We start from the raw sequence: 12,331 nt of genomic DNA on the forward strand, positions 1-12,331 counted from the left end.
TTGAACTTGCAGCAACTCTGCTTCTTTTTCCTGAATGCTGGGATTACAGGCATGTTCCGTCAGGCCTGGCTTTTGATTTTTACTTTTTTTTTTTTTTGAGACTTAAACTCATATAACCCAGGCTGGCCTCAAACTCAAACCTGCTACATAGCTGAGGGTGGCCTTGGACTTCTGGCCTTCCTGTGACTGCTTTCCAAGTGCCACGGTTATAGGAACACACTACCATGCTCAGCTTCTATGGATTTCTTTCTTTCTTTTCTTTTGAAATTTCTACTTACTATTTTTGGACCACAATTAACAGGCACCAAAAACTGCAGGAAGTGAAATTATGAATAAACTATAGTTATTAATGTCCTTGCTAGCCCTTTTTGAGTAAGTCCAATACAAAGCAAAGGTAAGATGAATTGAAAAAAATGGATGCTAACTAATTTCTTTGAGACAGGGTTTCTCTGTGTAGCTTTGGCGGTCCTAGACTCACTTTGTAGACCAGGCTGGCCTCGAACTAACAGAGATTCACCTGCCTCTGCCTCCTGAGTGCTGGGATTAAAGGCCTGCACCACCATGCCCGGCCTGCTAATTAAAATTTGACTTAAAAAAATCTGACAATGAAGGACCACAGACTCACTGTGCCCCGACAATGACGGACCACAGACTCACTGTGCCCTGACAATGACGGACCACAGACTCACTGTGCCCTGACAATGAAGGACCACAGACTCGCTGTGCCCTGACAATGAAGGACCACAGACTCACTGTGCCCCGACAATGACGGACCACAGACTCACTGTGCCCTGACAATGACGGACCACAGACTCACTGTGCCCTGGATTTTAACTATCACAGCTTCAAATTCTTCTTGTTTTCCAGACAGGGTTTCTCTGCGTGTAGCCCTGGCTGTCCTGGAATCACTCTGTGAGATCCTCCTGCCACTGCCTCCCGAGGGCTGGATTAAAGGCGTGCACACCACACCTGGCTATGGCTACAGCTGCTAGCTCTAAATGCATTGCCTTCTTTGTATACCAATGAAAGGCATCATATGACCCAGCTGAGGGAGGAGGCCACAGAGAGAGACCAGATGGGACTTAAATGTAGTTTTTGTTCTAAACTAGTAGGCCAAGAACTTACAGGTAGATGTGGCCATGGGGGCAGTGTGCTGTGGACCATGGGGGCAGTGTGCTGTGGACCATGGGGGCAGTGTGCTGTGGACCATGGGGGCAGTGTGCTGAGGACCATGGGGGCAGTGTGCTGAGGACCATGGGGACAGTGTGCTGTGGACCATGGGGGCAGTGTGCTGTGGACCATGGGGGCAGTGTGCTGTGGACCATGGAGGCAGTGTGCTGAGGACCATGGGGACAGTGTGCTGAGGACCATGGGCACAGTGTGCTGTGGACCATGGGGACAGTGTGCTGAGGACCATGGGGACAGTGTGCTGTGGACCATGGGGACAGTGTGCTGTGGACCATGGGGGCAGTGTGCTGTGGACCATGGAGGCAGTGTGCTGTGGACCATGGGGGCAGTGTGCTGTGGACCATGGGGACAGTGTGCTGTGGACCATGGGGGCAGTGTGCTGTGGACCATGGAGGCAGTGTGCTGAGGACCATGGGGGCAGTGTGCTGTGGACCATGGAGGCAGTGTGCTGAGGACCATGGGGGCAGTGTGCTGTGGACCATGGGAACAGTGTGCTGTGGACCATGGGGGCAGTGTGCTGTGGACCATGGAGGCAGTGTGCTGAGGACCATGGGGGCAGTGTGCTGAGGACCATGGGGGCAGTGTGCTGTGGACCATGGGGGAAGTGTGCTGTGGACCATGGGGGCAGTGTGCTGTAAACCATGGGGGCAGTGTGCTGTGGACCATGGGGGCAGTGTGCTGTGGACCATGGGGGCAGTGTGCTGAGGACCACTGGGGGAGTGTGCTGTGGACCATGGGGGCAGTGTGCTGTGGACCATGGGGGCAGTGTGCTGAGGACCACTGGGGGAGTGTGCTTCGCATGGAAATGGCTAACCTACACCTCAAGGGACATGAACGAGAACAGAACATCTTAGCACTGTTTCTCTACTGAGATAGAAAGAGGGTATCTGCCTTTCTTCTGGTATATCAGGCCCAAACATATGGAAATACTTTACTAGATGAGACACAAACACTGAAATATAAAAAGGCGTATTTACAGGAGCCAGGCATGGTGGCACATGTCTTCAATTCTAGCACTCGGGAGGTAAAAGCAGGCACATCTCTGAGTTCGAGCCTGGCCTGGTCTACTTTCTACAGAGCAAGTAGACTGGACAGCCAGGGCTACACAGGAAACCCTGTCTTGAAAAATAAAACAAAACAAAACATCCTATGATGGCACTATGTGCTTCAAAAGCTGTAAGCATGGATGTCAGCTCTCCTGTTCCAAGGACCACCTTAGAAAAAGCATTTATTTTACACGTTTTGTTTGCCATGTTCTGTGTTAGGCACTGAGAGCCATGGGATCTGGTAAAGCCTACTTACTACAAGTAGAAAAATAGGGCTCAACAATGAAAATTTAAAGCAAACTTGTGTAAGATGCTTTAGACAACCGTAAGTGCTAATAACAAAAGGATCCTACGTATTTGCATGTTCCTTTATTTCATTTGTTTACAGAAAATGAAAAAGCTAAGCCAGAGTTGTTCTGCAGAACTAGACAAGGTGTCAGCTGACCTACCTCAAACGTCATCTCAAGCAGGGTTTTTGGAATCTGCATTATTCCCGTGTCGCCCAGCTCTCCTGAGACACACACCCACGGGTTTGAGGTGATGATCGCATTGCTCAGCTTTTTAATTGGAATGATTACTGATCTATAAGGAATCACTGAAAGAAAGATACAAAAGTGAATTAAAAATCACAATTGTCCAGATCTAGATGCTTTTAAGATATATATTTTGCTTTTTCATTTATTTATTTTTATGTGTATGAATGCAAACCACATCTGTGTCTAGTGACCTCAGAAGTCAAAGGACAGTCAGATAGATCACCTGGACCTGGGGTTATGAGCCACTATATGCATTCTGGGAACTGAACCCAGTTCTTCAGCAAAGTGTTCTTAGCCACTGAGCCATGGCTTTTTCTATTGATCATATTTTGTTTGTTTTTTCAATACAGGGTTTCTCTGTGTAGCCCTGGCTGTCCTGAACTTTCTCTGTAGATCAGGCTGGCCTTGAACTCACAGAGATCTGCCTGCCTGTACCTCCCAAGCGCTAAAATTAAAGGTGTGTGCCATCACCCTCGCTGTCTGGCCAATTTTTTATTTTTTTAATTTTTTGAGACAGGGTTTCTCTATGTAGCCTTGGCTGTCCTGGACTTACTTTGTAGCCTAGGCTAGCCTCGAACTCACAGCGATCCACCTGCCTCTGCCTCCTGAGTGCTGGGATTAAAGGCGTGCGCCACCACGCCCGGCTCTGGTGCACATCATTTTTTAGATGTGCTCATGAGGGCGAGGTAAGTGGCTCCGTGGTTAAAGGTTGCCAAGCCTGAGGATCGGAGTTCAAGCCTTAGAGCCCACGTGGTGGGAGGAGAGGCGCACTCATGCAGAATGCTAGGATTAGGTCACTGAGGTAACTCACAGCAGGAGGAATCTAGGAGAGCCTGACGTGCAGAGACTATAAAACCTCTTTTCCAAAGGCTCGCCACTAGATGTCTCCCTCCTCCCACGGACTTTAGCTCAAATGTGACTGCAGCAAAAACTAGGAATTTACAGTACAGACCATGTAAGACTGCAGCAGGTTTAGCTCACTCACCAGCTGGCTTCCTTATATAGCCCAGGGCCATCTGTGCAGGGGATGGCACCGCCAACAGTGGCTGTCATGCCAATTAACAATCAAGGAAAAAAAAAAAAAAAAAGAAAAGAAAAGAAAAAGAAGATCCCTGCACAGACACTGCTGCGGGCTAACAGGATGTGGGTAATTCTTAGGCACTGTGAGTTGCCAGTTAAGCTAACCAGGCACTCACCTTGTGGTGGACGAGCAGCTCACATTTCTCCCAGGTTTCTGCTTCAAAAGCTGAACTTGTCTGAGTTTCTAGCCCTGACAGCACCTCTAAGCTGGGATAAACTCTCTCCTCCCCGAGTTTGCTTTTGGTCATGATATTTATCACAACAGCAGAGAAGAAACTAGGACCACAATATTTCTTTATATATTCCAGTGCCCCAAACTGAAAGTTTCTCAGATACAAGAATACCTTAGGCTCTTAGGCATCTTTCTTACTACCGTGCCAGAGCTCTTGTGTAGGGCAGAGAGATGGTTTTCTTTCCATCGTTCCATGGGCCATAGGGAAGGGGCTCGGGTTAATGGGACTGTGTGCAAAGTGCCTTTTTCTGCTGAGTCTTGTGAGTTTATGTTGTTGCAAGACTTGCTTACATATTCCATGCTGGCCTTGAAAACAGCGGAGGACAACCGTGTTTTAGCCATCTTGAGTGACCTTTCTTTTCTTTTAAACCCTTTAAAAAACATTTATTTGTGTGTGTGTGTGTGTGTGTCTGTGTGTGTGTGTGTGTGTGTGTGTGTACACGCGCGCGCGCCTTGGTACGTGTGTAGAGCTTAGGGGACACCTTGTAGGAACTGGTTCTCCTCCTGCCGTGGGAGCTGACTCAGGCTGTCAGGCTCTGGGGCGCTGAGCTGCTGTCTTGCTGGACTGCCCTTTCTTTCAAGATACAGCTTTCTGTGTCTCCCAGGCTGGCCTTGACTTTTTGATCTTGCCTTGGCAGGGATTATAAGAGCTTCACGTCCAGTCTTTAGACTTTTCTTTTTTTAAACAGGGCTGGGGATTGGACCCATTGCCTCGTACAGAGTAGGCAGATGCACTGCAAGCGAGTTCTAGTTTTCCCTCTAACAGCTTAGAGTCTTACCCATGTAGTAGCTGAGTGAACTACAGTCAGCACGGTGTTGCGTGTTAGCCCTGTAAGTGGGCCCTGTTATACCAACTTCCCTTTTCTCTTTTTGAATTTATTACAATTTATTCATGCTACACTCTGATTGTTATCTCCCGGGTCTTATCTGCTTGTTCCCACCCTCCCTCCCCTTCTGCCCTGTCCTCTCCTCTAGAACTCTGACAGAGGGTGGGGAGGGAAGGGCCCTCCTCCCCCACCACCTGGCCACAGCCTGTCAGGTCTCCTCAGGACAGCCCGCACCCCCCCGTCCTCTGTGTGCCTGCAGAGCCTCCCCACCAAGGGGAGGTGATCAAATAGGGGGCACCAGAGTTCATGTCCGAGGCACTACTGAGGCTAATAAGCTGTCCAGTGGATGCATCTGAGCAGGGGACCTAGGTTCATTGCATGCACTGTCCTTGTGGGTACATCAGTGTGTGCAGGACTCCCTGGGTCCAGATCCACCAGCCTTGATGGTCTCCCCGTGGGTCTCCTGACCCCTCAGGTCCCTCCACCCCCCACGATTCCATACAGCTCTCAGCGCTCTGCCCAGAGTCCGGCTGTATCTGTTCCAACCCCCCCCGGGTGGCGTCTCTCAGAACAAAACCCACAGCCTACAGATTGGGAAAAGATCTTCATCAGCCCTACATCTGATAAAGGACTAATGTGCAAAATATATAGAGAACTCAAGAAATTAAACAACAACAAACCAAATTATCCAATTAAAAAATGGGGTACAGAGCTAAACAGAGAAATATCAACAGAGCAACATCGAATGGCTGAGAAACACATAAAGAATTGCTCAACATCCATAGTCATCAGGGAAATGCGAACCAAAATGACTCTGAGACTCCATCTTACAGCTATCCAAATGACTAGGATCAAAATCTCAAGTGACGGCACATGCTGGCGGGGATGTGGAGAAAGGGGAACACTTCTCCATTGCTGCTGGGAGTACAAACTTGTACAACCACTTTGGAAATCAATCTGGTGCTTTCTCAGAAAATTGGTAATGGTTCTACCTCAAGACCCAGCCATACAATTCCTGGGCATATACCTGAAAGATGATTGATCATACAACAAGGACACTTGCTCAACTATGTTCATAGCAGCTTCATTCGTAATAGCCAGAATCTGGAAACAACCTAAATGTCTCTCAACTAAAGAATGGATAAAGAAACTGTGGTACATTTACACTATGGAATACTACTCAGCTATTAAAAACAAGGAAATCATGAGATTTGCAGGCAAATGGATGGAACTAGAAAAGATCATCTTGAATGAGGTAACCCAGACCCAGAAAGACACGCATGGTATGTACTCACTCATAAGGGGATATTAGCCCAACACAGAACTCCCTTTCTCTTTATCTGTCTCTCCCAGAGACCAGATCAGAGCCTTCACAGTCTTGCCAATGAAATGGCAAAGGATGTTTACTGAGACTTGGACAGATTATGCTGTTCTCTTTTAAACCATAGACTGTAGCTCCTTAGTTCACATTTGTCTTAGGTAACATTTCTACCACAAACTGGGTTTTCTGGAAAGGAGATGCTGAGCCAGAAATGAATACACATGGTGCTTGTTCCTGGCATCAGTCTGGGAGGAGGAAATCAAGACTGGTAGGCAAAATGTTGAGCTTTGCTAAGTCTCAACAAAGCCTTCACTGACAGAGTAGCTGTGGGACAGTCCCTCCATCAGGATGCAAGCTGGTTCTGGCAGGAAGTATCAGTGTAGGGTAAACTGTAGTGAGGCTCTTGCATAGGCTGGCAGCTGAGGGCGGGCGGTGCTCAGCAGCACCTCTAACACTGGGGAGTCTCCTATATTCCTAAATGGAGACTGAGGGTCACCAGTGTCCCCACCCCTCAGCCAGTTTTGTCTGGTTTTGTTGAGAAAGGGTCAGGCTACACAGCCCACACTCACGGTCTTGAACAGGCAGTTCTCCTGTTTCAGCCACTGTGCCTGCTCACCTAGAAATTGTTCCCTTCCTTAAAAGCCAAGTCTCCAGACTTACTGATAGTGGTGAACACACTGGTAAAGCAGAAATAGTCCACAGCATTGAGGGAAAGCAGATGGTAAAGAAACTGTTCTCTTTCCTCTTCACAGCGTAGGAAAGCATAGCGCTTATAAAGTTTCCTGAAAAAGGTTAACATAAGCACAAAATAGGAGTTACGATTTTCATTTTTTTCTTTTTTAAAAAAAATTTTGTTTGAAAGATTTATTTACTACACATACAGTATTCTGCCTGCACACCAGAAGAGGACACCAGATCTCACAACAGATGGCTGTGAGCCACCATGTGGTTGCTGGCAATTGAAATCAAGACCTCAGGAGAACAGACAGTGAGTGCTCTTAACCACTGAGCCACCTCTCCGGGCCCCTGGACGTTTGCTAGGTAAGCACTCTACTAAGCTGAATCCTCAACTCCATGATTTCATTCTTTTTTTTTTTTTTCCTTCTAGACAGGGTCTCTCTGTGTAGCCTTGGCTCGCTTTGTAGACCAAGCTGGCTTTGAACTCAGAGCAATCCCCCTGCCTCTGCCTCACGAGTGCTGGGATTAAAGGCTTGCACCACCACTGCCCAGCTCCTCATGATTTCATTCTTAAAAATAATGATTAAGAATTACTACCCTCTGAAGCAGTGAGTTGGTTCAGTGGGTAAAGGCACTTGCTGTCAATTCTCATGACCTTAGTTAAACCCCTGAGACGCACATGGAGGAGGGAGACGTACATGGGGGGGCGGTGGAGGGAGGGAGACAACAGGACGCACAAGGCACAGAAACAAACGTGCCTCTGCAAGGCGGAGCCTTACTTGGTCAGCGGCTGGTTGGAGAGCAGCTGCTTGAGATGCTGAGACAGCAGCTTCTTCTCCAGAGACAGCCGTATCCACGCGCGAGCTCGTCCAACATCTGTCCTGATCTCGCTCATGTTCTGAACGTGCCTAAACGACAGCACCAACAAGAGGGGCATTTTCCTTGCACTTAAATACATTTTGTTTGGAGACAACCTATATGAAATGCTGTTTTTCTTAAAACAATGGATCCACTTCAAATAAATCATAGTCAAACTGAAGCTCACAAGGACACCAGCCCCACTTGCCTTAGGTCCTGGGGCTGCATGGGTGACAAGCAATAGCCAGGTATGGTGACAGGTAAGAGATCCAAAATAACTGCCCAGTTTTAACACTTTTCCATTTCTAAATTACCCTTAAAGAAAGTCATATTCAGAACCACAGCATCTTTACAGTAGTCTAGGTGAGCAGCCGTGCCATCTGGATAGATTCATGTTTCACAAGTAAAAAACGCTCTTAACTACTACAGTTAGCAAGGATGTGCTTAATTTGCTCTGTAGCCTCAGTCATAAAAGGGTAGGAGAGAGTTTTGAGGTTAACTTTTAGATAGAAAAGAACTAAAAAGTATTAGCACCGGGCCCAGAAAAGTTCTTTTATATTTAGATGAAGAAATGGGTAATACATATTTTTGTTGTTTTATTTGAGAAAGAGTCTCACTATATAGTCCTGGCTGGCCTGGAACTCATAATGTAGACCAGGCTGGCCTCAAACTCATAGATCCATTTGCCTCAGCCTTCCAAGAGCTGGGATTAAAGGCGTGCATCACCTTTCTGGGCTGGGTAACACATATTTTTATTTGTTTGTTTTGTTTTGAGACAGAGTTTTTCTGTATAGCCTTCCTGGCCTGGAATTTCTTTGTAGATCAGGCTGGCCTCTAATGCAGACATCTATCTGTCTCTGCCTTGTGGGTATTGGGATTAAAGGTGTGGATCACACTGTGAGGGCAAGTTAAAGTTTCAGATATTTGCATATAAGAAATGGCATTACACCAGACATGGTGGCACATGCCTGCATCTCTAGCATTCAGGAGGCAAAGGCAGGCAAATCTCTAGGAGTTCTGGGACAATCAAGAAAATAAAAATAGGGGGCTAGAGAGATGGCTCAGAGGTTAAGAGCACTGTCTTTTCTCCCAAAGGTCCTGAGTTCAATTCCGAGCAACCACATGGTGGCTCACAACCATCTATAATGAGATCTGGTGCTCTCTTCTGGCCTTTAAATAAAGTTTAAAAAACTTTAAATAAAGTTAAAAAAATGAAAACAATCTGATAGCAAGTGTTTTTTAAAGATTTGTATGTGTGTGTTTGGAGGTGGAGGTCACATATTTGCACATGAGTGCAGAAGACAGTGTTAGATTACCTGGAGCTGGAGTCACAGACATAGTAAGCCGCCCTGACATGAGTGTTGGGAGCCAACAACAGTACAGGCGTTTAACAACTGAACCATCTCTCCAGCCCCCAAGTTCTAATTCAAAGTAACCTCTTTAGTTGCTCTGTACAGCACTAGAGAAGCCGCTGTATACGGTGTTGAATTCCTTGCTGTTTATTTATTTTAGTGGGCGTCTTTATTGTTTAGTAGATCATCAGCTTCTCCAAAGTCTGTTTATTTTTGAGACAGGATCTGTCTATGTAGTCCTGGCAGTCTTAGAACTTGCTATGTAGAGCATGCTGGCCTGGAACTCATAGAAAGCCACTTGCTGAGATTAAAGGTGTGTGAAATCACATCTAGCAATGTGTTGGTAAGTCTTTTTTTCCTTTTTTATTTTTTTAATTTTTCGAGACAGGGTTTCTCTGTGTAACTATGGGTATCCTGGACTAGTTTTGTATACCAGGCTGGCCTCGAACTCATAGCAATCTGCCTGCCTCTGCCTCCCTAGTGCTGGGATTAAAGGCGTGCACCACCACCGCCCAGGGCTTCTATGACTTCTCTTAAGGTGTCCTTTGTTAGTGTCGTGTGTGTATGTGCTGTGATAGTCACACTAACAGGCTTTACTCAAGTTGGTTTTTACTATTTACCTGGTCTTTTCTGATCTTCCCTTTCTCTGTTAGCAGGAAAATTGTTTTAGAAAATAAATTTAGTCCTGCTGGATCCAGCAGTGACTTCTATATTGAATACTAATTTATACTTACATATAATATTCAGTTAATGTTGCTCACACACTTGTCTAACTCTTTCCTTCTCCAAGTTTAAAACTTATCAACACACGGGCGTGGTGGCGCAGAGGCAGGCAGACTGCTATGAGTTCGAGGCCAGCCTGGTCTAGGACAGCCAAGGCTACACAGAGAGACCCTGTCTTGAAAAACCAAAACCAAAACCAAAACCAAAACCAACCCAAAACCCAGAGAGAGCGAGAGAGCGCGAGAGAACGCGAGAGCGAGAGAGAGCGAGAGAGAGAGAGAGAGAGAGAGAGAGAGAGAGAGAGAGAGAGAGAGAGAGAGAGGGAGAGGACATACTGGTTTTTTGTTTTGAGGCAGGGTCTCTTTAAGGTAGCCTTAGCTGTCCTGAAACTTAAATAGATCAGACTGGTCTCAAACTTACAGAAATCCACCTCTTTCTGCCACCAAGCGTTCGGATCAAAGAGACATACTGCCATGAAAGGCACAAAAGTCATAAGTGTTACAGTTACTTTATATTTTATGCATATGCATTTTAAACTCTAATATCTCAAATGTTGACTAAATAGTGTGCCTAAATGTTTATATAAAAACAAAACAACCTTACCTTTTTCACTTTTTTTGCGCGGGGGGGGGGGCTTTTGTTTTGATTTTTCAAGACAGGACTTCTCTGTGCAGCCGTTCTGGAATTTGCTCTGTAGACCAGGCTGGCCTTGAACATAGGAGATCCACCTGCCTTTGCCTCCTGAGTGCTGGGATTACAGGTGTGCACCACTGCTTCTGGCTTTAGTATTTATATATATATATTAAAGCTATACCTTGCCAGGCCGTGGTGCTACACACCTCTAATCCCAGCACCTCTCCTTTTTATTTTATTTTATTTTATTTTTTTGGTTTTTTCGAGACAGGGTTTCTCTGTGTAGCCTTGGCCATCCTGGATTCACTTTGTAGACCAGGCTGGCCTCGAAGTCACAGCGATCTGCCTGCCTCTGCCTCCCGAGTGCTGGAATTAAAGGCGTGCGCCACCACGCCCGGCCTCTCCTTTTTATTTAACATCAAAAAAAGCCAAACAAAGCAGCACAATAGTAAAATAATTGAAATTGGGACTGGAGAGATGGCTCCATGGCTAAAGGCACTTGCTCTCGAAGAAGACTTAGGTTCGGTTCTCAGTGCCTACAGGGAAGCTAACAGCAGTCTCTAACTCTGGAGGCAGGAGATCCAGGGCCCTCGTCTGCACTCTGTGGGCACCAGGCATCCATATGGTTTACATATGTAAATGCAGGTCAAACACTAATACTCACAAGATAAAACAACAACAACAAAACCACATTTGAAATGATGAGAAGGCCTTCTTCAGAATATATAAACAACAGCTCTAACTGGGTGAGCGGAAGCTACATTTCCGTCACCACCATTTGTAACACGTGTAACAAATACCTCATGTCTTGAATAACAGAGACCCTGAGCGTTGGTAACATAACTCCCGAGTCAGATTTTCTTCTCTCTGGTCCAAGGGCAACTATGTAGAAAAGTATTAGCAAAGTATTAGGACATAACAGCAAGAATTTATACTTTAATTTTTAGTTTTTTCTTTTTTAAATATATTTTATTAATTTATTCATATTACAGCTCAATTGTTATCCCATCCCTTCTTTCCTCCCATTCCTCCCTCCCTCCCATTTTCGCCTTACTCCCCTCCCCTATGACTGTGACCGAGGGGGACCGCGTCTCTTCTTGGTAGCCTGCTATCCTTCCTCTGAGTGCCACCAGGCCTCCCCATCAAGGGGACTTGGTCAGAAATGGCGCACCAGAGTTTGTATGAAAGTCAGAGCTCACTCTCCACTCAACGGTGGAGAATGTCCTGTCCATCGGCTAGGTCTGGGTAGGGTTTCAAAGTTTACTGCCTATATTCTTCTTGGCTAGTGCCATAGTTTGAGCAGGACCCCTGGGCCCAGATCCGCCCATCATAATGTTCTTGTAGGTTTCTAGGACCCTCTGGATCCTTCCATTTCTCCATTCTCCCATGCTTCTCTCATCTAGAGTCCCAATAAGTGTCCTCCCCAATTTTCAGTTTTTTTCAAGACAGGTAACCTTGTGTAATGCTGGCTGGCCTTGAACTCAGCCAGCCACCTACCTCTGCCTCCCAAGTGCTGGTATTAAAGGTGTGTACCACCATGCCTGACTTATTGATGTATTTTTAAAATAGTTTTAAAAATTTCTGAGACTATAGTATAAATACATCATGTAACCCTTCCCTTTTCTCTCTCCAAGCCCTACCATGTGCACCTTCCGTTCTCTACACCTTTTGTCTCTTTCAGATTCATGGCCTGGTTTTCTTTGTCATTAGATATATGTGTGTATATATATTTCTAAATACATAATAACAACCTTCTCAGTCTGTATAATGTTACTTGTATGTATACATTTTCAGGGCTTACCATTTAGTATTGATACGTTTTAAAAAAATGGTTTAATTTCTTTATTGCATGTATGT

General features: G+C 45.9%; 1 protein-coding gene across 2 annotated transcripts in view; it reads right to left on the bottom strand.

The window, feature by feature from the left end:
• Dennd5b (DENN domain containing 5B) overlaps positions 1–12,331 on the bottom strand; it is a 145,435-nt gene that overhangs the window by 15,282 nt on the left and 117,822 nt on the right. For both annotated transcript variants that reach the window (XM_051155629.1, XM_051155628.1), the window contains 4 exons: positions 11,275–11,356; positions 7,688–7,816; positions 6,891–7,012; positions 2,684–2,829 (listed from right to left, as the gene is read on the bottom strand). In XM_051155629.1, the coding sequence (XP_051011586.1) occupies positions 2,684–2,829; positions 6,891–7,012; positions 7,688–7,816; positions 11,275–11,356 (479 nt within the window). The remainder of the gene's footprint in view (positions 1–2,683; positions 2,830–6,890; positions 7,013–7,687; positions 7,817–11,274; positions 11,357–12,331) is intronic.

Source organism: Acomys russatus, chromosome 13 (genome assembly GCF_903995435.1).
Source record: "Acomys russatus chromosome 13, mAcoRus1.1, whole genome shotgun sequence".
NCBI classification, from domain to species: domain Eukaryota; kingdom Metazoa; phylum Chordata; class Mammalia; order Rodentia; family Muridae; genus Acomys; species Acomys russatus.